Source organism: Coturnix japonica, chromosome Z, assembly GCF_054131305.1.
Source record: "Coturnix japonica strain WE chromosome Z, WE-NBRP24, whole genome shotgun sequence".
Taxonomy (NCBI): Eukaryota; Metazoa; Chordata; class Aves; order Galliformes; family Phasianidae; genus Coturnix; species Coturnix japonica.
In genome coordinates, this window is record NC_140702.1 from 73,059,231 (window position 1) to 73,084,816 (window position 25,586).

General features: G+C 46.0%; 1 protein-coding gene across 3 annotated transcripts in view; it reads right to left on the bottom strand.

Moving 5' to 3' along the window:
- Nucleotides 1-7,019, bottom strand: part of SKOR2 (SKI family transcriptional corepressor 2) — a 24,607-nt gene extending 17,588 nt beyond the window's left edge. For 2 of the 3 annotated variants that reach the window (XM_032441433.2, XM_085528207.1), the window contains exons 1-3: nt 6,912-7,019; nt 2,383-2,496; nt 1-405 (exon numbers count right to left, since the gene is read on the bottom strand). The exon at nt 1-405 is cut by the window's left edge and continues 1,668 nt beyond it. In XM_032441433.2, coding sequence (XP_032297324.2) covers nt 1-372 — 372 coding nt within the window. In that variant the 5' untranslated portion in view covers nt 373-405; nt 2,383-2,496; nt 6,912-7,019. Of the gene's footprint in view, nt 406-822; nt 960-2,382; nt 2,497-6,911 lie in introns of those variants that run through there. The other variant, XM_015848236.3, reaches the window with a different exon arrangement.
- Between the last annotated feature and the right edge of the window lie 18,567 nt (nt 7,020-25,586).

Genomic DNA, 25,586 nt, shown 5'->3' on the forward strand with positions numbered 1-25,586 from the left:
TGCCTCCCGCTTGGTGATCATCCCGCAGCGCCGAGAGGAGATGGGCATGGCCCCGGCACGCCGCAGGATCTCCAGCTGCACTGGTGTGCACTGCACGCAAGTGATGCCCAGGGCCACGCGTCGGTTGTGGATCTCATTGTAACTGAAGTTTTTGAGCAGAGTGTTGGAGATCTGTGCCAGGCACAGCCTCTCCTGCCCATCGATCACCAGCGAGACGATGGGGATGCCATAGAGGATCACCTGCCCCACTTGGTTAGGTTTCATGGCGGCATGGCCAGCACGCTGCTGTTGGTTCATGGGGTCTGGTGGGTACGCGCCGGATGGAGATGGCAGCAAAATGTCCGTGGGAGCAGGCAGGGGGCTGGTTGCCATCTCTTCAATGCCAGGGGGGCCGCTGTTCTCCAGCTGTGGGGAGAATGAGAGACGTGGAGCTGTCAGCAGGGCAGAAAGCAAGGGACACGGAGCCGTCAGTGGGGCTCCGCCAATAGAAGGGGAGGAGAAAGGGGGATGGCAGGATGAAGGGGAAGGGAAACACGTCCGCGAGCTGCCCGGCTCCCTAAATGCCCTCCTTTGAATTTGCTGGGAGGGAGCACTCAGTGCCCCGCTCTACAGCGATCTCCGGGAAGACTGATTCTGCACCGAGTGCTTCTCCGCTTCTCCCACCCCATTCTCTACTCACTGCCTCTGCATTACCATGCACGTCCCACCCAGCATCCCCATAAATCCCCCAGCCGCCGTAAGGACCGTTCCCCACCGCACACCACGGTTGCTCCTCAGCCCCATCGCCCCGATTTCCACCTCTGCGTCCGATCCCAGTTTTACCTCCGCGGGCCACCACAGGAGAGGACAAGCATCCCCGCGGCCGCCCGGCCCCTGTCCTCTCCGCGGAGCTCCGCGCACGGAAGAGGAGGAGGAGGCGGCTGCAGCGCGGAGCTACGCGCTTCCCTGGGAGCCGCCCCCCCTCCCCCGTGGGCACGGTGACGTCAGGACCCGGGGGGGCGGACAGGCCGGAGCCCCCTTCGCCGCCCCCATCCCTCCCTTCGGTCCTCCCTGGACGAGAAGGGACGGGACGCCCCGTCGGGGCCCCGGGGCACCGCGCAGCCCTCAGCGCCTCCTGGAGAGCCTCGAGCCGGGGCGGGAGGCTCGAGAAGAGGCATTGGAAAGGGGGATGAACTTTTGCCTTTTTTTCCCTCATTCCTTCCTTGCCCCCTCCCCCCTTTTCTTTCCTCCCCCCTTTACTTTCTTTTTCTTTTAACCTTTCTGTTTTCTTCCCTTCTCCCCTCGTTTCTCCTTTTCCTCTCCTTCCCCCTATTCTCGCTTTGTTTCTCCCTTCTCCCTCCACTTTTTCCATTTCATTTTTCCTCTTTCCTTTCCTTCTCTTCTTCCCGCTCTACTCTCCTTTCTTCCCCCCTTCCTTCCTTTCTTTTACTCTTTCTCTTTCTTTTTCTCCATTCTTTTCTTTTTTTCCCCTTCCTTCTTTCCTTTTCCTACCTTTCCCCCCACACCCTTTTCTTCTCCCCCTTATTCTCCCTCTACTTTTCTTTCCTTTTCTCCCCTTTCTTTTTTCCCTCCTTTCTCTTTTCTCCTTTCCTTCCTTTCCCCCTTTCCTTTCCATTTTCCCATTTCCCTTCCTCTCCCCCCCTTTTCCTTTCCCTTTCTTCTTCTTTTCCCTTCCCTTTATTTTCCTTCCCCCCCCTCTTCTTTTTCTTCTTCTTCTTTTTTTTTTTTTCCTCCCCCACCACGATATGAGCCACTTTGCCTGTTTTATAATCCCAAAGTATAAAACCCACTTCTTTTCGCAGTCATTATTTGCAAATATTGTTACAAATTACGGGGTGGGAGAAAAGAGAAAGGGGTTGAAATAAAGTTGATTTCCAGCCCCAGAATGCTGCAGCCATTACACACACGGGTGAGGATGCTGGTAACCCTGCTCCCTTTCAAAACTGCGATTCTCCAAACCTGCTCTCGCTCATAACGTGGAGCAAATGTCATTTCCTAATTACTCGAAAAAAAGAAGAGAAAAAAAAATAAAAATAAAAATTCCCAGCAAATAGTCTGCAGCTCCTTATTCTTATTTTCTTTTCCAAAGCAGTTGAATAAAGTGCAGCCGAAAAAAAAAAGACGTGCATATTTCACGACGTTCTTCACGCTGCGGAGCAGACCAGTGGGAAAAGCCGAGGGAGCAGCTAAAATAGGATCTCAAGCGCTCTCCTGGAGTGGAAACAGGGACGAAGGGTTGTTTTCTAATACCCCTCCTTTTTTTCTTCCTTTATACAAACCCGCAACAGTCTCAGCATTCCTCTCCATCCACGCGAGCAGCACCAACCCCCAAATATCACCTAAACGTGACATTTCCCCTTCATTTCCCCTTCATTTTCCCACCTGTCCAGACGAAAATCTCAGCGCCGATCTGTCCCAGAGACACCCACGGCGATCCCCGAACTCTCTCCGCTCCTTTTCCCACCGGGCATCAAAACGGCGAAGCTCCCCCGTTAGCTAAAACGTATAAATAAATATATTAAAAAAATAATAGCAAAAGAAAAGAAGAATCCCACCTCTCCTTATTACTTCTGTCACTTCTTATTAAACTCCACTCCCTGTCTCACAGAGGCTCCCCCTTTTCTCCCCTCCCCCCCATTTTTTCCCGAGCCTCTCCTGCGCGGAGCCCGCTGCTTTCCGTGGCCATAACCTCACACTGGTGACATTTTAATCAATGCTTCCTAACCGGGCTGACGTGAATTTTACACTTCTAAACTCTCCTCCGCCAGCTAATTGATTCCAATTGTTTCATTGCTTAAACCCGAGTCACGCATCGCTTGATCTATGACAACGTCGAGGAGAAAATCTCCCTTTTTCTCTTCGCTCGCTGTCACCGGGGGATTGGGGAGGGGGACCGGGAGGAGCTGCCCGCTCCCTGCGGGCTCACGGTGCCCTCTTCCCCGCAGCGGCCGCCTCCGGGGAGCGGTGGGGGCCCCCGGAGGGCTTTGCCCCGACGGTTCCCGGGAGATACGGGGATAGAGAGCCTCGGCCCCTGCTCTGAGCCCCGGCAATGGAGGAGAAGTAAAAGAAAAGGATGCCGTGGGTCTTGCGATGAGTCTTCAACGAAGCCCCTACCCCGAGCTCGGGCCTCGCAGCCTGAAATTCAGACTCGGTGCGAAGTCGTTAGTAGTCGCCAGCCTTTCGTTTCACCGTCATTAAAAGCAAAACTAAGTAAAGTTTGGTCACCTGCTCGCTGCCTCTTTGCAATCCGTGGGAGAAGCTGAAGGGCTTCCTGAATTTATACCGTACGGAAAACAGAAATCTATGGGCACTTGTGCTGCTCGTGCACAAGTCCCCACGGACAGCGGAGTGCCGGGCAGTGCGTGGTAACCGAGAACTGCCCACAGCAGCGTGTCCGGCTCGGCGGACTTCACCTAATTGGGAATGGGCCGATCCGCTTCAGCGAGGCGACGTTACACCTTTCACTACTTTCACTCTGCTTAAGCCTGTCGGGAAACCCCTTGGGGTAGCAAGGGGTAGGGCTTGACCTCGGTTGGCAGCAGAAAGCTCCGTCCGCCCAGGAGCGGGGCGGCTCCCAAAGGTGTCCCCGGGCCGGGTGCTCCCTCCCGGGCAGCTCGGGCCGCCTCCGACCCGTTCGGCACTTCCACGTCTGGGCCGGAGCCCAGCCTGCACCCCCGGAGAGGAGCGGGACGGGCAGCCAGGCTTGAGGGGGTATCTGTGCTCTTCCCCCGTGGATCTGCCGCCCCGGGCTCCTGTCCTGCTGCCGTTCATTGACTCCCGTTCATTTCGTCCTGTGCCGTTTGGAATGGTTAGATTAGAGAGGCGGGGGGTAAGCGGACAAAGTTCTCTCAGAAACCTGGAGAGGACAAACTCGAGTCCTGGCTCCTTTTCCCTTCTGTCCTATCTCGCTTCTGCCTTGGAAACGAGGCGAAAGCAGCACATCCACTTCGCTAAGAATCGCTTCGTGAAAAATAAAATAAAATAAAATAAGAAAAAAAGGAGCAGCAAAGAGAAGCGGCCAAGTTTAACCCACCTCTTCTCACTCTCCTGCCCTTTATTTACTTCCCTGGCGCTTAAATACGAGGAAAGCAGCCCAGGAGGAAAGAGGCAACCTCGGTGCGCTTAAAAAACCACAAAGAAAACCACCCCCAGCACGGATCCATCCCCTCCTCCCACCCCTCCGCATCCCATTGAAACTCACAGCCGTGAAAGTAGCGCACAAGGTACCGTTCTTAACCCCTTTTTCCAACAAAATTTAGGTAGCAGAAGGGGTTTTTAAGATACTTCTGGCTATATTTTTCTTCTCGCTGTTCTGTGTCCAGCGAAGCCCTTTGCTAAGTATTATTTTTGTAATCGCTTTTTATTATACGGAGCAGAAAGCGGAGGGGGCATTTGGAATAGAGGTGGTCCCATCTGGAAAAGCCCGCAGCTCATTTAGATCGCATCACTTCGGGCTTTTGTCTCCGCTCCTGAATAACGCAGCTCGGCACAACAAAAGGGCAGAGAGCTGCGCGGAGTTTTTCCGGCGGAGAGAGAGGACGCCTCGGGAAGACTCATATAACGATGATAACGGGGAAAAACGCGAGCTCCTCCCGGCGCTTTTAATGCACGGGCAGAGTTTGGGGACGGGGTGTTTTGGGGCTGTTTTCCACCCCTCCGACTACTGAAAATCGGCGCAAAATGAAGGACGGAGGAATAAAGAGCATCTTTTGTCTCTGTTAACTTCCCTGCGCTCTCCGAGCGGTCAGAACGGAGGTGAAGGTACGTGCAGAGCTCAGCGCTTCCCCCGGGGAAGGCTCCCCCCGCCTCCGGCACCGAACTGTAATTTGCGGCTCTCATTCCCTTCCTGCGAGGAGCAGAGCGGTGCGACGCATCCCAGCCCCGAGCTCCTCCGTGCTTCAAATCCAAACAAAAAATGCACGAAATCTGCTTTTTGCTCAGCCTGGGGAAGCTGCGAATTTGGATGTGGGTGAATTAACCCTTATAGGGGTGGGGTGTGGGGGAGGGAGGGAAGTCCCGAACGAAAATCAGCTCAGCGACTGATTTTGCTTACAAACGCCTGAATTAAAGTGCTCTGAGCTTCTTCCGGCAGGATCGGGTTTGTATTAAGTGTTTCTCAACAAACTTCGAATCGGGGAATATCCCAAGTTGGAAGGGACTCGTAGGGGAACATCGGATCCAACTTCCTTCACCGGGTTTGGGACCGACGAATCGGAACTTCCCGGAAAACGTGACGCGATGGGGCGAAAACTCATCACGTCAGTGAATAATTCACTTTTCAGAACCCAGTAACCTTGGGTGTCTTAGACAGCAGCTCATGCAATCAGGCAATTACGACGAGCGCTGAGAGTTTCCGAGGAGATATAATGAAGCAGCTTTAATTACTATCTTGAAATTAAAAATGTAATATACAGATTTAAATTTATTTTCACCTAAATTGTGTGTAAAATTATATGGCTTTTTTTTTTTTTTTTTTTTTTTTTTTTTTTTCCTTCCCAGGCTAAGAAACGAATTGCCACCGCGCTCACCACTAACAAAGTCTGAAGCACTTTCCCAACCCCTTTCCCAACGCACAGTAATAATGATACATTTATCATTACTGATGACCACCCACTGCTTTATTATTGCTTTGTTGCGACTATTACAATCAAGAGATTTCTTTATTTACTGTTAACATTCACTTAAAGCTGAATGTTAATGACTCTTCTGAATTCACCGAAGAGTTATCGGGTATGTTTTAGGAGTAGTTACGGTTCGGATTTCAGAAATGGTGTAAAAAAGATGCGGAAAGGCTGAGTGGTGCTTTGCTTTATTATTATTATTATTGTTATTTCTAACTCTTTGCTCTTCTGTTTGAGTCGGATTTCCAACAAAGAGTTGCAAAAGGCTTTGGCATAATGCACGCACTTGCCTGTAGCTAATTACGCGAGGATTTTATTACAGGAGATTCATTCATTATTGATAAATGTTTGCAGTAACTTCCTGCTATGGAGAGTTGTATTTTATGAGGAACAAACAACCTGTGGGGATTGGGGTCGGTTGGCTTTTACTGCTCTCCTCGATAGTTCAGGGTCCACCTCGACTCCTTCTGCCTCCCTGCACCCAAACATAACTTCTGTTCGCTTCCATCTCCACTTTCCCTTTCCCTCCTCACCAGAATTTCATGGTTATGGTCAAAAATCAGAGAGGTTATCCCACCTCGAACACACTTTCCTTAAAGCCACCCCCATATAAGCGGTGCCTGTGGGATGCTATAGACCACTGCTTTGGGGTAGCTGATGGGCAGGAGTCGTGCAACAAGCACGCAGCCAAAGGTCTGGGTGGAGAGGGCATCCCCCATGTGCATGTGTTTCGTGCTCCAGCTCTCTCACCCCAAATCCTATTAATAAAATAATACAAATAATTTCCCTCTGGTGTTAAACCTCGGAGCTGACAAAGCGGAGATCCCGCTCCGCAATCGCTCACTGTCTCCTATCTCACCTCTCTCCACTCCTCTCCGCCCACTTCCCATCTGAGAGGGGACGGAAGACGAGTGCCCCCCGTGCCCACCCAAGTTTGGGGTCCGGCCGAGCCTTGCGCTTCTCGCCCGCTCTCCAAACCTGACCACAGCTTCACGATTCCAAAGGAAAATAAATAGCATCGAGGCAGCAAAGAAACTCAAAGGAGGACAGCGCAGCTCCAACGCACTGCTCCTTCTAACACTGTGCCCCAAACTGGTGTGGGGATGAAGTATGGAACACCCCAGACCCACACCCATCCCAAATGCCATTATCCTCCTTATCACCATCACCACCTCCACGAAGGATTCCCTCCTCCCCATCCCATTCGAGCTCACCGCCAGCCCCACATCTCACCACCAGACCCACACCTCACCACCAGCCCCACAGCTCATACCCAGCCCCACAGCTTACCTGTCCTCCCCAGTTCCATCAGTCCCACCCCCGGGTCGGTATCCGTGGAAGTTTCTCTCCCGCCCGTGCCGCCGAGGATGTGCCGCGGGTGGGTCGGGGCTCGGACGCCTTCTAGCAGCCACGCAGAGCCCTGCAAGCGGCGCGAGGAAGCCGCCCCTTCCCCGGCCCCCTCCCCTCTCTAGGAAAAGGGGGGGGGGAACCGCTGTCTCCCCCGCCCCACCGCCCCCGCCCTCAGGGTAGGGCCGCCCCGACGGCTGCGGAGAATGGAGGGGGACCCCACTCTGAGCCTTATAGAGGAAGAACTGGGGGTTCTATAGAGGGGGCCTGGGGACTCGGCGGGGGGAGAGGGTCAGAGGCACTGCGTTGCGGAGGTGGACTTTGCTTCCTAAAATCTCCCCCACCTCAAAAAAGTAAAATAAAATAAAATAATAAAATAATTTTTAAAATGTTCCTTCGCAGCTTTCTCTACAAAATGGGGTTCCCAAGTACTTTGTGAGGCAGCAGAAGCACCCTTCCCCGCCTAGCGCACCCCTCTGAATGATGAACGGGATCAGATAAGGCGGGACATCGCCCCCCACCCCACGCCCAAATTCTCTCCACCGCCGTCCCCACAAAATGCTTCACCCGACGGGGCGGACCGCGGCGGCTGCTTCAAAACACAAAGCCAGAGCCCTAATGAGTTCAATTACAACGTGGTAAACACAGCGCCTCTACGCTTTAATTAAGCCGGCTGTCCAATTTGAACTCATTAGTAATTCATTAAGAGAACAGCCTTGCGCTGGCTGCGAGGAGGGGAGTGCTGCTGTCTGCGCGTTTTCTGTGCGTGTACCCCGAGGTAAGAAAGAATGGGACCAAAGTATTACGGGATGGAGGATTGTCTCTCTCACCTTACAACCAAGAGGTTCCGGGCTCCTAGGGATGTGTTGGCTTCATCCCCCTGCCCTCCCCGTCGGGACGGATACCCAAAAGGGTGATGATGGGGAGGAGGAGTTTTGGGGGAAGTTCCCGAATTTACAACCCCCATTTCCCGACCCTCTTCTTCAGGTTACACATTGATGTGGAGGGACACAGCGCTCCGTCTGCAGTGGGATGTCCAAGCCCCGTGTCCCTACGGGGCTGGGTGTGCCCGAAACTCCCTGTCAGGGCTCACCGGGAGAGGTTTGTCATCGTTGTACAGAAAACAGCGGCACTTTTGTGCCAAAAAAAAGAGCGTTATTTTTACTTTTTTCTTTTTTTTTTCTTCTTTTAAACATCTCTCTTTTTTTTATTTCTCTCTATTTTCTTTTTCTCCTCCTCCTCCTTTTTTTTCTTTTTTTTTCTTTTTTTTTCTTCTTTCTTTTCTTTTCTTTCTTTTTTTTTTTTTTTTAATGGAAAAAAAGAAGAAATATTTGAACCATATCTGGGCCAAGAAACAGGGTCAAATATACACAAGTACCAAATTCAGTTCAGTGCATGAAGCCATAGGGTCTTCAGGGCCTCTCCCCCCTTCCCGTGGAGCCTAAGTGAAGTGTGGGACTCCAGGATCTCTCCACATCCCCCATCCAATGCCATGCTGCAGACCCTTAGGGCAGCGCTTTGCTCAGCTGCTCCATGGGAGATGGCACTGAAACAGTTCTGGACAGCTCTGAACATCCCATTGAATTTCCCATTGAGGTTCAGAGCACTTTTGCTACTAAATACAGCCCCCTTCTCCCCAGCCCCACCCCATTGGTGTTTGATTATTCACATTATAAGCATTGTTGCTGTTTTATTACAGCTCCATCGTGCTGGGGTTGCATTCATCTCTTTGGACAGACTGAAATTTCATTTTCTTTCTGTTGGGTTTATTATTATTATTACTATTATTATTATAATTATTATATATGTATTTGTACATACTTGGTATGCAAACTGGGAATGTGCAAACAAGACTGAGCAGAATTGAGCCCAGTCCCCCCTCACCTTCAATGGCTTCAAAGGCTGACAAAGAAAAGTGCCCCAAACTTTTCAGAAATCTCAGTTTCATGACTCTGCTGCCCCCCACCCGAATTTCCCTCGGACCTCTCAGAGGGGCTTTAGTCTCCAGATGTGAGCTGCCAATGAGCAAATCCCTCCTGAAGAACCCTCTGGGCAGAGCTCTCAAGAAGAACCTCCTATTAAGAGCCTCCTCTGAGGAGCAGATTTGCAGCAGTTATCTCTTTAAGACAATTTCCAACACCCCCTGTCCCCTCCTCCCCCCTCCCACCAGTAGCAGCCCCTCTCTTGTAGTTTTGATTTTCTTTTGGCTCCAGGCTTGCCAAAAAGGATTGACTGGAATTAGGAGATTTGGATATTGTTCCTCTTGATGTCAAAGGATTTCATTTTATTTTATTTTTTTTTCCAAAATAAATTGATAAAGTCTGGGAGGAAGCAAATCTGTGGGCTTCCTTCCATCTGCTGGAAGACCCTCCTGGTGTCAGTCTAAAACCCATCATGAAGCCACTGGGCTACGATCCTTTTTATTACCCTGGCGTTCATCTGGAGTAGGTACATAAAGACCATTAGGACAATTAATCTGAATTAATTTCCAAAGCCAACTAAATTAAATGGAAGGAAGACCACTTGAATAGTAAGAACAACCTTCACAGGGGTTTCACACTGTTTAATTAATCCACTTTTAAATCCCCACCTTAATTTGTGTTATTTTGCTGAGTGTCCTCACTTTACTGTCTGTAAGGTGAAGCCTTACAGGTAGCAGGAGCTCCTCTGGATTCCTTCTGATTCTCTTTGGTCATGGCACAGAAATGGTGCAGCTATAAAGGAGCTGTGCATTGTGCTGCTGCGCGAGGCTAAACTTATAAAGAAACCTTGTCCCAGATGTGTCTGGGTGTTGTTTCCTCCCTGCCTGCAGCTCGGTGTATATTATTGATGCAGTACATGTGTATGTACAGTTGTGCTGTGGTTGCCTTTTCTTTGCTCTGTTTGTTTAATCCATTAAATCTCTCCTCTGTGCACCTGAGACTCCCACTGAAGTGCTGCAGGAGCTGGAGGAGCAGTGGGATCTAGAAGTCGTGGGGTAGAGCTGCGCCTCCAAAGCTGAAACAAAGAGGATGGCAAATCCCAAATTTATGGCCACACAGGGTCTAATGTAGGAGGAATTTACAAAGGAAAATCACTTTCAAAGAGCAAAGGCCCTTCTTCAGAGGAGGGGGGTTGTGTGGTTTTATAAAGGCTGTCAATGCAGTTTTCAAGCAGAGCTGAGGTAGTAGTGCTCTGTCAGTGCTCTCCTTTTCATGGTGCCTTCTCAAGACAGTGGGAATTATTTTTCCTTCTAAAATCGGTGACCGTAAGGCAGGACTCATAGAATCACAGGAAGTTCCAAGTTGGAAGGGACCCATAAAGATCACTGAGTTCAACTCCTAGAGACCTCTGTATGCTTTTCTTATACAGCACTGCAACTGCCTGTTGGGATTCCTGGCTCTCCAGGTCAGCAATGATCAGATCAGTCTGCTCCAGGCAAGTATTTATTGTACAAGTCCCAGGCTGTCATGCCAGGAGTCAATGGACCAAGCAAATGGAAACACTTTCATAGAATCGTTAAGGTTGCAAAAGACTACAAAGTTGGTGGTGATGGGTTGGAGTTAGACTAGATGATCCCAGTGGTCATTTCCAGCCTTTATGATTCTACGATTCTATGATCATCAAGTCCATCCACCAACACCATACTCACCAAACCATGTCCCTTGAATCCCTTTCAGCCATTGGCTCAAGATACAGTAGAATAATCTTCTGGTTTATCAACACAGAGTTCCCTGTTTTGGTTTAAAACAGCAGAATCACCATAATAACTCCTCAAATAACAGCTTCTGTGGGGTTAAAGTGTGGTGGTAAGATCATGCCAGAGGACACCCAGCACCCTGGAATTCGAAGTCTTCAGTTCAATGAATACTGAGTGACCCTGCAGAGAGACATTTATAACCCAACATTTTAAAGATAAGCTCTCAAATAAGAATACCCTATGAGTAATCTGTTTTGCTGCCCATCTGTCCAGTCTGGGTATTTCTGAAAATCAATCTGCTTTGAATTGATATTTCTCAGTGAAGATACCCAAGTTTGAAAAAAAATATGAGCTCTTCTTCAAGCTTCAGTTTATGTACTTGGTTGGAAAGGATGTGAGTGTGTTTATGGAGTACGATTCATCCCTCAGCATTCCAAGAGATTGTACAGAATGTAGTTGGGTTAAAATTCTCTCATTGCTCGGCTTTCCTGCTCCCTTCTTCATAGCGCAGTGGAAAATAAAAGAGAGATCAATCACAGCTAAAAGCATCATTGGAAAGCTACAGAAAATGAAAGATCCCCAGGAGCTTAGAAATCATAGAATTGCAGAATGGCTTGGACTGAAAATGACTTCAAAGGTCATCTACTTCCAAACCCCTGCCGTGGGAAGGGTTGCCAACTGTTAGGATCAAGCCCTAGATTAGGCTGCCCATGCATGGCCTTCAGCATCTCCAGAGATGGGGCATTCACAACTTCTCTGAGCAGCAGTGCCAGGGCCTCACCACCCTCCCAGTGAAAAGTTTCCTACTGACATCTAATCTAAATCTAACATCTTTCAGTTTAATGCCATTCCATTCTGTCCTATTGATATCAGATTGTGTAAACAGTCACTCTCCCTCCTGTTTATCAGAATACTTTAAGTACTGAAAGGCTGCAGCAAGGTCTCCCTAGAGTCTTTTCCAGGCTCTTCTCTAAACTGAACAATCCCAGCTTCTTCATCCACTCCCCATTAGACTTGTTCTTCATTCCTGTTCCATCAGGAATTTCAAAGGATCATTACAGCTGAGTTTGACCCTGAATTTAGTGTTTTCCATTTGTTTTTCTTTTTTTTCCTCCTGATTGTTAATTAATAGGTATGTAATAAACACGGGTACAAACTTTGGCAGCTCCGAAACTGCAGAAACGCTAAGCCAGTACAGAATGGATTTCCTGGTGTTATTTTATAGAGCCATGGTCCAGTTCCCAGGAACAAAAAATGGTAGACAGTGCAGAGAAGATATAGGTGGAATTCTCTCTTCCTACATTAAATGCTTGAGTTCTTCCCAGATTACACCTGACTTCCATCATTTAATACTTGTATGGCAAAAGAGGGCAGCTCTGGCATACAGATAACAGATAGATGGGGAAGTTGGAAATACAGATTCACTTATAGGACAGTTTCTCATAGAATCATAGAATCACAAGTTTGGAGGGGACTTACAAGATCACCGAGTCCGACTGTCTTCCTATTACCGGTGCTACCACAAGCACTAAACCACATCTTGTAGCTGCTCACCTAGACACCTCTTGAACACCACCAGGGATGGTGACTCCACCACCTCCCTGGGCAGCCATTCCAGTGCCTGACCACTCTGAGAGAAATGGTTTTTCCTTATGTCTAATCTAAACCTCCTCTGGTACAACTTGTGGCCGTTTCCTCGGGTCCTGTTTGCTGCCTGGGAGAATTGTTTCTCATTGAAAGCGTTTAGAAATAGCATTAAAAAAAAAGGATGTATGAGCTCAATGGTTTAATGTCATTTCATTTTTTTCAAGTTTAGGAAGTGTTAGAGCATCCACTTGGCTTATTTATATGTGCTGCAGTCAAAGACCTGAAAGGCCATTAGCAGCTCTACCTGTCTTTAATGCTGGATATAAACACCCCTATACCCAGAGGGCAGTAGAAAGAGCCTCACTTCTGTAAGGCCTGCAGCCAATTATTACTTTTTTTCCATCATGATTATCTTGGCTCCAGAAAGTTTTAATATCATTCAAAATTCAATCCACTTTTATTGACATTTCTAGTTTTGCCAGTTCAACTGGAGCAGACAGCACGAATTTCAGCCAATCAATATTCATTTAAAGCTGGACACCCCTATGTAAGCAGACTCTCCTTGGCAATGAGCGAGGAGGAGGAACAATCAATCCACACTTGTATTTAAAAGTGGCGACTGTACTTTCCCTAAACCCCCACGTAGGACAAAATGGAATGGTTGAATAAGGCAAGGCGTGATTTCTGTTATGTTATCATTTATAATTAATAATTCACTTAATAACACAGCAGGAGCCTAATCCAAAACCCATTGATGTCAGCAGATTACTTTCCAGTGAGAAGACAAAGCCCAGATTTTGTGCTGTGTTTAAGAACTGACCCCCTTTTTGGAGATGCAGGACCTTCAAGGAGCCTTTCTACTACTTCTCATCTCAGAACAAGGCGGTGTAATTGCAGTACAGTGTCTGACAAGTAATAGAGGGTGAGCCAAGAGTGGTCTCCATATAAGAGGACTCAGTGCCATACACTGAAATTCTGAGCTTGGAATCATGGAATCATAGAATCATTAAGGCTGGAAAAGACCCCCAACACCCCCAAGTCCAATCCTCACCTACCCCACTGTACCCACTGACCATGTTCCCAAATGCCAAACCTCCACGGCTCTTGAACACCTCCAGGGATGGGCACTGATTGAACAGAGCTCCAATTGGATAAGCCCATGCCTTCAAACAGGTATATACACCCTGTATCCATGACTTGCATTTATGCTGGTGTACTTCTACATCTTGTATGAATTATTGATAGCCATTGTGCAGTGTCTGCAGCCCCATTGTAGGCTCTGGCTGCGTGCTACCAAGGGCTGATGTGTAAAAGATAAGGAGATCCAGGAAATGCCAAGCTGTTGAGTTTATTTAAAACTTTCCCCAGCCTTTTCCTGGCTGCTGTTAACATCTTGAAGGCAGCTTCTGAGAAGTCCCGTGGCAACCAGACCCCCAGGACCAGGACAGCTGGACCTCCTAGCAAATATTATTGTTGTTATTACCATTTTACCTCCCTAATTAACCAGCTGGGCACTCGCCAGCTCTTTATATCCATGTTATAAGGGTTGTTTCCATGGGGTTTAGGCAGACAGTCTTACTTTAAGATCCCTATTGATCAGCTGCCATTCTCACGTGGTGAAAGCACTCCTCTAGGGGAACTCTCTCGTGTTTTAAGTGCATGCAGTTACTCTCACGACTGGCTTGTAAACAGGTTTTAATGGGGCTATTAGTGTAAAAGGACAGGAAACTTTCAAAAACAGCCTTTGAAATATTCATGAAGATGTTTAATCTGGTGCTTAATCACCACTGTTTGCATACGGTGAAGGGGGGCAGCAGTGCTTCACTGCTGGCTATCAACAGGGAGTTGATAAAGGCTCACTTCAGGACTGGGCCACTGCAGTTCCTACGCCCACAGCCTCCACCTCAACTGGACGGACCCCACTCTTTGCAATGCATCCTTCATTCATTTTCTCTTTCCAGCCAAGCTCTGTTCAGACTTCCAGATGGTGAATACTCTCTGAACTGATGCAAAAGGCCCCATATTTAACCAATGTAACCCATGCTAGTGTCTCATGTCTCATTTAGTGACATGGCTTAGTGAGCATGGTGAGAATGGATTAATGGTTAGATTTGATGAACTTGGAGGTGTTTTCCAACATCAATTAACCTATGATTCTCCTTCATTGGCTCTATTGGTTGTACCTCTTCAGTCTGCCCTTCCAAGATTCCCAAGACTTGCGTGAAGGAAGAGTAAGCTAAACAGAATATCAGACCAGCTTATCTGTGGGTAAATTTTATCATCAGTTTCTTTGGTGTTCTTTTTTTTTTTTTTTTTTTTTAATCCATGCTCTATTTTCATCTAAAAAGTAAATGCAAAAAGGTTAGCGTTACCCCAGTGGGAGAGACTTCATGCAATTTTAACAATGTGCATTATTTAATCCAATAGGCATTAAGATGCCTTGAGCTGTTAGCACCTGTTGTGGAAATCCATAACACACAGGCTTAAAAAACCAACAACCCTGGGAGACCCATCAAGGTTCATGCAGAGCTGTCGTCGTCTCTCGTGTCAATGAGTGCTTAAGGACCCTGAAATCTGCGGCTCAGCTCACTTACCAAGCACATACTTTCTCTTCAGCTAAAAGAAAAACAGAAAAGAAGAATAAAAAATCCTTAGGATAATTTCATTGAAAAAAAAAAAACAAAAAGAAGAAAATAAGAGAATAATGAATCTGAAATGCCAGTGAACAGCATTTCCTACGCAAACCTCTCATGCATTTTTCATACATTTCCCCACCCAGACACCTAAATGCACCAGTTTACAGTCTGCTCTACTGCCTTGTAAAACTCAACAGAAAACTTCAGCCAACATCTATTTATTTATTTTTTTTGTTCTGCTTTGGCACCAAGATTCCCAATTGGAAATTGTAGGGGAAGGTGAAAATTCCATGGAAGTTGTGGAAAAAGTCCTTCATGTCATCTTACTTTGGCAAAGCACATGTGAGGAGAAGGGAGGAGAGAAGGAGAGGAGAGGAGAGGAGAGGAGAGGAGAGGAGAGGAGAGGAGAGGAGAGGAGAGGAGAGGAGAGGAGAGGAGAGGAGAGGAGAGGAGAGGAGAGGAGAGGAGAGGAGAGGAGAGGAGAGGAGAGGAGAGGAGAGGAGAGGAGAGGAGAGGAGAGGAGAGGAGAGGAGAGGAGAGGAGAGGAGAGGAGAGGAGAGGAGAGGAGAGGAGAGGAGAGGAGAGGAGAGAAGAGGGAGATCCACCATGAATCTAAATTTTCCATTGGAAAATCTTCAAATCAAGACCCAAAGATTTTCTCCTCTGTTAGGTGCTGTAGACCAACACTATTTCTTTGGCTTCTGTGATCGTTCCTAACTGGTAATCACGGGGCTGAGATTAAATCTTGGTTGACCAACCTTGTTTTCTCCATTTCATGTAATATGGGGTAAACTCATGGCCTTCTGCCTGTATTCTCTCTCATTAAATGAGGTCAGCAGTTCACCATTTAGGCTGCAACACTCTTGGTATTTTTGCTGAGGGAAAAAGCCCAGGTGAGAAAAAACATCTCCAAGACTACAGTGGCAAAGGGTACAATCAGATGTATAGAACCAAAGAATAGATCAGTTCTGGAATGACCACCAAACAGACTTTTATTTATAACTCTAAATGTCAGCCTGAAAGACCCCGTTCTTTCAGGAGTTGTGTATTAGTGCTCCAGCTGAGGAATGTGCATTAACAACTCATAGGCTCTTGCGCTGAGCATTAAGTCTCATCTTTGAAGTCAGATTAATGGAGATTAGTGGTACCACTTAAGAGTTTAAACATCACACTGACCCACATTGGTTGTGCAGCCCAATGGAGAATGTCGCACACACAGGGCTCTTAATGTACAGAAAGTGATTTCACTAATTGTTTCAGAGAAGAAAGCTTGCTTTACTTTCTGCTCTAATCCTGAGGTTCCCCCCAAGCTCTGCCAAACACATCTGATTATCCATATGCATAAATATCCATTTAATAATCAAAGATCTTTTTTTTTTTTTTAGCCCCTTCTTGTCCCGTCTGCTTGCCTTCCACCAAGAGAAAGTGGAGTGATTTCCTTCATGTCTGTGATCTGTCAGATGGCTGCTCCACTTCCCACGGGGAGTGATATTGGACTTGAGGAAAACACAACAAAATGCATAGGCAAAGCACTGCTGCACTGTATTCAAACAAATGGTTTTAATTATTTTAAATGAGATGTCTTGGCGCAAGCCAAGAAATTGAAAACAGTGGAAGCAAAAATACTCTTGTTTAAGACTGCAGAAATTGAATTGGTCCGAATAATTCAAGTTTATTTTTGTGCAATAATTAAAGGAAACCTCTTGTGTTTCTCCGGCTGCGTGACCAGATCCAATTTGGAAACACACTGAGCTTTCCAAGAAATCTTTCACTCGGTTGGATTTGGTTGTAAGACAATAAAAATTATGAAAGAATAAAAGAAAAGCACTTTCCCTGTGTTGCTTTTAGCAGTTCCTGTGGGAATGTCTTCTGATGTCAGCTGGTTTTGAATGGAGTGCGAAGAACAAACTCTTATTTCCTTATTCTTGGTCAGCCCTTGGCTGGTCTATGGGCTTTTCTCTTCCACAGGGCTCTATGCTGAAGCACCTGGGATCAAGGCTCAGTTCATGCCTGTGTTCCAATAAAGTTGTTGGCTTAATGGATGCAACCAGCTTCTCCATCCAGTCAATGGAACGGAGATGTCTGTGCAGGAGATTGAGTGCATGAGTTAGGCAGATAGATTCCACCTTGGTTGGCTTTCACGAACACTCTCCCTACTGAGCAGAAGAGGAATTTATGTACTTATTTTACTAGGACTCCTCTTGCCTCAGTAATGAAGATGGAGGTATTGGAGGTAGGCAGACTAAATCAGTGCTGTGACATCTCTTCTGCCTCCACCGAAGTGCAGTAAGCGTCAAGGTGCCGTAGTTCACTTTCTCCTCGTGGTGACTCATCAGGTGAGTGCTCTACTTGAAACTAAATTAACTGAAGCCTGGGAGGCAAATTCCCACCTCTCTCAAGAACACTTTTAATAGCTTATGTCCATCTCTCCAGCAAGACATTTGCTTCCAACACTGTCTCGGCCATGAGGATGCAACCTATGAGCTATTGCCCCCTCCTGCAGTACCCAGGCTTCTCCCTTGGAGTTCCTCATCCAAACCCTGACCCACCCTGACCCCTCTTAGCTGCTGAGTTCTGACAAGATCACAGCCCGAGGTAATATGGCTGAATTTCCATGTGCTTAACAAATTGCCTCTTCACTCAATTACATTTTATTTAATCATCTGTAATCATATAAATTATGCCTGATGGTAGTAAATGTTCATGTCAGCTCCTAATTACAGATTGATTAATTGGCTGTGGTGATTTGTATTACTTATATAAGAATATATGAAGATGATGATAAATTACAATTAGTATGCAACATTTCATATGATACAGAGGGGAAACTTTCCTCTCATTGGCACTTATGCTCAGTGTATCCCAGACATTTTGCATTACTCTATACCGCAGTCTGGAACTCTTTCAGTAAATTTAAAAAGTAGCCAAGGAGAAATATGATGTGTCATGCTTTGTGATTTAGATGGAGCCTCCAGCAAATAAAACACTCCTGAAAGATTTCAAGGCATCAAGAGCTTCCCACTTACATTTCCGGAGAAATACTGGGCAAGTGAATGGCTTCTCCAGAGCTGTGATATTTGGGGAGGACCCCAATGGTCTTAACTCTTCCCACTTCATTTCTTAAGCAGTAAGAAACCCAAATAACATGTAGTATCTCCCCAGTGCCATACTTACCTTTCCTCAGATGATGACACATCTGACTGCGCTGCAATGGAAGACTCCTACAGGACTTTCTGGAAATGACACTCAAGTCCCACAAACCTCATTTGGCCACACATAAACAGTAGTTTGTACAAACACATCAACATTACTCTGACGGGGCAGCTGCCTGTTGGCTATATTGCATTAATTCAATAAAGACATTAAGTTATGTCTGAAAACATTATGTTACTATTTTGGGCAGCATTTTGGCTATATCTCCTCTTTAAGACATTAGGAAATGCTCCAGTATCCCCATTTTGGACAATAAATTCTTTGCCACATCAGCTCTAGTTCTAGTTTCAGTACTAGTTTGTATATATGTCAGTCCTCCCCATAGAGATGTCTTCTATGTTTTCAGGAAGCACTGTTAGAAAGTGTCTACTTTTCATACCAAAGTCACTCACAGACATTATAAATGTGGCTATTGAAATAAAAACTTCCAATAACAAACTGTCATACCCCACCACTTCTGTTACTTGAGACACTTTTTTCCCTACAGGTAAACACCTTACAATTTCTATTCTAATCCCCCAATTTTTCCAGCTCCACTAATCCAGCTAATCCCTCTCTGAAGCAGGGATCAATGATACCTATTTCATTTCCTTTTCTAAACCCAGCTCTCTTATCAAGGGGATATGCTAAATACAATCACACTGTCTACCTTTGGAAAACCCAAGCTATATTTAAGATGATGGCACTTACTTTCTTCCAAATTTTCTTCTGGTTTTGTCACCTCACTGAGATCAAAGCACTTTAGAATTAAAAGTCCACATTTACTTTTCTGCCACTTGACATCTGGGTGAAGATTTTCCTAGTTCCTAAGAGCCAGATAACTTCAACATCTTCTATCTCTTCTTATAGGTCTATCAATTCTGGTTGGTATTAATAGACACAATGAAAGCCATCTGTTTCATGCACCAAAATCTTGTTCTTGTAAGTGAACATCTTACTGGTTCAAATGGAGTTGGTAACATAAACTGGTTGCTGAGGGGATAAACAAGTTTTTGAAACAGATCTATTCACTGGTCTTCTACTCCATCCATTTCCTGCAGGTGTTAAACCATACTGTACGGGTTTTGGCAACTGCTTTTTTGAGCAGGAGGAGGGAATCCCATTGTAAAGCCTTGGCTTCCTTACCAGAAACATTAGTAGAAAACCAGTTATGCTGGTCTGCCTATTTACATAATGCTTAAAACCAACCATGGGACCTGGCTTGGAGCATGCCAAAGGCCTATCCACCATGTTTCTGTTGCTCATGTGATCACTTCCATTTCTGTGTGTAAATAAGTCTTGAAGGGGAAAAGCCTTTGGGATGAGTAGGGAATGCATGAAGGCTGGAAACATCTCAGCCATTCATAGTGGTATAAATTTCTAAGCTGTAGTATGAGTCAAGTTGTCTTGTCGTAATTCTATGTGGGCCTTTAGGATTACTGTTCTGTTTTCAGAAGGGAGTGGGAGACTCTTCCATCTCTTCCCAACCACTCACCTGTGTTCTTCCATCCATGCACACGCAACAAAATAGAACGAACTGAGAAAAAGAAGAGGAAAACAACCTAAACTTCCTCTGGTTTTGAGTGTCTGCAGCTCAGAACACACCAACAGACTTGCTGCAATTAGCTCCCATTACAAGTCCAATTGGGTCCAGTCTTCCTTTTTTGACAGCTCACTAATGACGTTTGGACTTGATGGTGTTGGAGGTCTTTTCCAACCTCAGTGATTCTGTGATTCTAGTCCAACCACTGTCTCATCACAAAGAAGTTTAAGTCACAAAGAAATTTCACTTTTTCCCCACCTCCAGTCCCTCAGCAAAATATCCAACTTAATGTTGTGGGTTTTTTGTTGTTGTTGTTGTTGTTTTGGGTTTTTTTTTGGCTGATGGCAAAGTAGCATCAGGCATGCTATATATCAGCTGTGATGTATGGTCTTATGCACTGACTGCCAGCAACTCATGGCCCTGCTGTCTGGGTTTGCCTACTTGGCTGTTTAATTACGTGCAGTGCCGCTGTCCGCTGACATTCATCCTGGGGACTGCTGGAATTCATGGGTGATGCTATGCTTACATTAGCTGATATTCAAACACATTAGTATGACCAGAGTGCAAAATACACGGTAGGTGGAGTTGATATTTCCATACACTAGTGCATCTACATGAGTTAAATTAGCCAGAAGAATATTTCTTAGAATAAAGTGTTTCTCTTCTGCTCTCACTACTTTCCTGTATCCTTTTCTTTTTCTTCTAATTGATGGAAATTAAATTAGTGACTGTAGCATTTCTATTTTTGATGCAAATTGCAATTAATAGAGAGGACATTTGAGAGGAGTCCTGAGATTTTATGAATATGGATTACTACAAGGCTACATAATAAAATGAATTCAGCATGCATAAAGGTTATTACAGCTGTAATAATACTGTCCCAAAGTAGCCCTTTCATTCTGAAACTCTTTGCCAACTCTAAATGAAAAGGAAAGGGCTACCCTTCAGCCCTATGTTATTGTGGCATTAGACGAAGAAACCCAGAGTTACCCATACAAGCATACTTTCCTTTTTTTTGTGTGTGTATCATAGAGTCATCACAGAATGGTCATAGAATGTCTTGGGTTGGAAGGGACCTCAAGGGTTTTCAGGTCCTAAACCTCCTGCTGTTTGCAGGGTTGTTGGTTATTGGATCAATACTGAATCAGGCTGCCCAGGGCCCCATTCAGATTAGTCTTGAACATCCCAAGGAATGAAGCATCCACATTATCTCTGGGCAAGATGCTCCAGCACCTCACCATCCTCTCAGTGAAAATCTTCCATGGCTTCTAATCTAAATTTTCCTGCCTTCAGTTTAAAACCACCCCCCTTGTCCTATTTCTATCTACCCATGAAAAATTTAATTTCTCTCCTGTTTATAATCACCCTTATAAAAAATTAGAAGGCCATATTGAGGTCCAACTGGAGCCTTCTCTTCTCCAGACTGAATAATCCCAGGTCCTTCTGCCTGTCTTCACAGGAGAGGTGCTCCAGACCTCTGTTCATCTTCGTGGCTCTCTTCTGGACCCTCTCCAGAAGCTAAGAATCTTTCATGTGTTGGAGGCCCCAGACCTGCAGGCAATACTTCAGATGGGGCCTCATGGAGGCAGAATGGAGTGAGACAATTCCCTCCCTATTCCTACAGGCCACCTCTCCTCTGATACAGCCCAAGATTCTGTTGACCTTCCAGGCTGCAAGTGTACACTGTTGGCTTGTGGTAAGTTTTTCACCTTGCAGGATCCCTAAGTCCTTCTCAGTAAGACTCCACTCAAGGAGTTCTTATCCTGGTCTGTATAGATACATGTGATTTCCCTGACCCAATGCACTGCATTTTGCTTTGCTGAATCTCATCAGGTTCATATGAGTCCACCTTCTGCACCTATTAATGTTCCTCAGGATGGCATCCCTTCCTTCTGCCATATCAACTGCTCCACTAAGCTTGGTGACATCAGCAACCCTGCTGAGAGTGTACTTGATTCCATCATCTATGTAACAGATAAAGATGTTAAAGAGTACCAGTCCCAGGCAGAACCCTTGGGAATCCTGCTCATAACCACTTCCACCTGGACATAGAGTCATTGAACACAACAGTCTGGCTGCAACCTTCCAACCAGTTCCTTTCCACTGAATAGTCCATTCTTCAAGCCTATCTCTCTCCAATTTAGAGATAAGGATGTGATGGTGGACCATGTCAAACCACTTGCACAAGTCCAGGTAGATGATGTCAGTTCCCCTTCCTTTGTCCACAAGTGATGTTATTTCATCATGAAAGGCCACCAGATGGATCAGGCATGATCTGTCCTTGGTGAAGCCTTGTTGACTGTCCTGTATCACCTGCTTGTTCCTCATGAGCCTTAATACAGCTTCCAGGAGGATCTGTTCCATGATCTTCCTAGGCACAGAGATGCCTAGAACTCACCTGATTGTAGTTCCCTGAATATTCCTTTCTCCCATTCTTAAAAATGGGAGTCATATTTCCCTTTTGCGAGCCACAAGGAACTTCACCTGACATCCATGACTTTTCAAGATGGAGAGCAGCTTGGAAACCACATCAACCAGTTCCTTCAGGACCCTGGGATGCATATCATCCGGCCACCTAGACTTGTACACATTCAGTCTCATGAAGTGGTCATGGACTTGCTATGCCCTTACAGTGAGGGGGAGTTTTCTCCCCCCAGTTCCCACCAAGAGGGTCACGGATATGAGAAATATGAGAATCCTGGTTTCCAGTGAAGACTGAGGCAAAGAATTCATTGAGTACCTCAGCCTTCCCCATATCCATTTTATCCAGTTCTCCTTTCCCGTTTAGAAGAGGAGGTACACTCTCTTTGGCCTGTTTCTTCTGAAAGATGTTCATTTTTCCTGAAATTTTGGTTTAGGCCTTCCTTGTTTTTGATAAAGTCCCTCAAATTCACCATGAATGTGCCAATAGCATTGGTTGCCATCCAGTGCTGTTGTTTTGGTATCAGACCTTAAAAGCAACCCTTCCTGCTCCAGCTAGGGCACATATCTGTCCCATCTCATTTCACATCTCCTGTTCCCTCTCAGTTCTCATGTTCTCCCTCATTTTTTGCCTGTAGCAACCCAGACCTCTTAATCTGGCAGAAGGTGGTGGCCCACATTGACCTCATGGTGGCACTTAGTGACTTACTGCTGAGGGAAAATGGTGACACACCAGCACTGACCCACAGACATGGCCATACCACCACCACTATTCCTACCTCACCACACTGTAATGCTTGTAGAAACATTGTTCCTATTGGTCTGTAATGGAATTTGGACCCCTAAATCACTTAATCCTAGGATCCAGGAGTCCTGCTGCTGAAAGTCGCAATAGTCAAGTGGTTCTCACCTTCTGATGTCAATCAGGTGCTTATGGGTTTGACTCATAGAAGATGAGCAGTATGCAAGCACGTTACTCATCTTACATTCGTCTTACGCACGTTACTCATCCTCAAGGATAGGGCTTTATTCAGCCCTTACAAAGTTACACAATATGACGCCCAAGTATCTTAAACCATAAGAAAAATCCCACCTTTCATTCTCATCTACAGAGCTGCGAATGCTCATTTCCCATTTTAATCTCTGTCCTGAGGATGAGCAGGCATAAGGCATATAATTTCAATTAATCTGAGATCTGCCACTATAAGAAGCTATAAAAGAGCTTATTATTATTTATTTCTCCAGGCATTTTAGTCATATGCCATTAGAGATATACAGCTCAATGTACCTCCTATGTCAATGGTAACGAAATAGCAAACATTAAAAACCCATAGGAGAGGTTATTGTGTTAACATCTGATGCAGGTCTATGTAAAATGCTATGGTGGTATTTCATGTTCTATCTGCCTGCTGGAAATCTGGAAAAATGTTCATGCTTTAAAAGAAAACAACAACAACAACAACAAAAACCACAACAACTTTCAGGTTTTCAGGTTAGTTTTTGTGTTGGGGTGGTCCTGAAGATTTCATAGAAAATTAGGGAAAGGAAAGGAAGTAGATTTCACCCTGCAACTGTAGGACAAAGAGCTGGAATAATCCTAGAGGATATTTCTTCTTGCTCTGCTTCAATGCCTGTCCCTGGTGTTAGATCAGCAACTGGTCAGCACGGACCCTTATATCTTTACCTGCATGTTACCTTGTTTGGAAATTTAATGCAGAAAGGGTCTCATTCCTAGTTAGATTGAAAGTATACATGAAGTCAAGGCTACAAATGATGTACACTGATAATTACTTGGTGCTTTCCCATGGTTCTCTGGTTTCTGCCTCCTCTTTTTAATGACTAAATGACTGCATCTGGTAAAGGCACAATAGGAAAAAAAAAAAAAAAGGCTCCTTCCCCTCCTCCTGAGCAGGGCAAAGGCACAAAGGCATCAGTGCATGTGTTTAATGGGTTCAATTTCCTTTCCTTGCTGTGGTTTGGGGGCTGCCAAGGGAATGCAGCATGATGATGGCTACTGCTTCTTTATGGCATGGGACCCCACTGCCACTCACCTAGAGACACCTTGGCAAGCAGTGCCCAGGTCTGTCACACGTGGCCAAGGGTGAATGTTTCTTTTGGAAGGATCATCCCATTTCCCTCTCCTCTTCCCCTCCAAAGTGGCCAAACTGGCACAAAGAATGCTGGATGTGCTCCTGGAATGCTCCTAGGAGCATCGTAACTGTGTGCTGGAGGAAATTAATTGAATGTTGTGTATGGAAGGAAATAGCAATAACAATAATAATGCACATCCCTAGCAACTGGAGAGGGAGGAGATCTGTGTGGTTCTTTTGTCTCTTCTTTGCCAAAGTGCAATTATTCTCTTCTCCAGTTAATCTCGCAGTCATTAGGCAGAGGTTTTAGAGAGGAAAAGTGTTTATCCAAGGGCATTGCAATAGGAGGCCAGACTTTGCTACATGTTTCAGCAGATGCTGAAGATCTCAAGGTGGTTGTCCTTAGAGCTGGTGGCCCTGGGTCATGCTGACAATGAGCACCTGGTACTCATGAGCTGAATGGCTCTGCTGGCACAGACCAGTTTCTCGTTATGCCTCTTTCCTTGGATGCATTGGAGGCCAAAAGGCTGTTTTCATAAATGAACTTCATATCCCACATGCATGCTGGTTTTTGCTCATAAGAGGATCAAGTGATTTCCCCAGCATCGGCTGCACACAGCTACAGTCTCCTTCCCTTACATGATGAATTCTTCAAGATCCCATGCAAGCTCTAGATGAAGCATCATCCCACATTCAGGACCTGTTAGTTCTTCCTTCATGTTCTCCTGGGCAAGGAGGCTTGGAAGAAACCAGTGGTTACCAGAAACCAGATACCACCAAGGTACCAGCTTGAAGGAACTGTGTAAATTGAAGACCACATAGAGGATGGTCTTCAAACTTCATGGGATACAAACAAGGAGCAGGACCTGTTTGATCAAACAGGTCTCTGGAGTGGACTAACCCCAATTCTTATCTTGGAACCCTACAGGTGCTCTGCCTCTCTGTGACTTCATTCTCTGCCTATATAGAGTAGATGAGGAATATGCCTCTGCCACATCTAAGCTTCATTCAGTAACACAAAAGATTTTGAATTCCTCAGATGGTGAGTAGAGTAATCATTTTCAACAAGCTGAAGGTGTCAGCAACCACATCACATCTCTCCAGAGTATTTAATTTAGATATTGAGTATTTATTGTGGGTCTGAGAAAGTAATTGCTGATCTGGGATGCTGGAAGTGGTAAGACATCTTCCCTCCCTCCCTCTCCCCTTCCTTCCTCTCCCCCTCCTTCCTTCCTTCCTTCCTTCCTTCCTTCCTTCCTTCCTTCCTTCCTTCCTTCCTTCCTTCCTTCCTTCCTTCCTTCCTTCCTTCCTTCCTTCCTTCCTTCCTTCCTTCCTTCCTTCCTTCCTTCCTTCCTTCCTTCCTTCCTTCCTTCCTTCCTTCCTTCCTTCCTTCCTTCCTTCCTTCCTTCCTTCCTTCCTTCCTTCCTTCCTTCCTTCCTTCCTTCCTTCCTTCCTTCCTTCCTTCCTTCC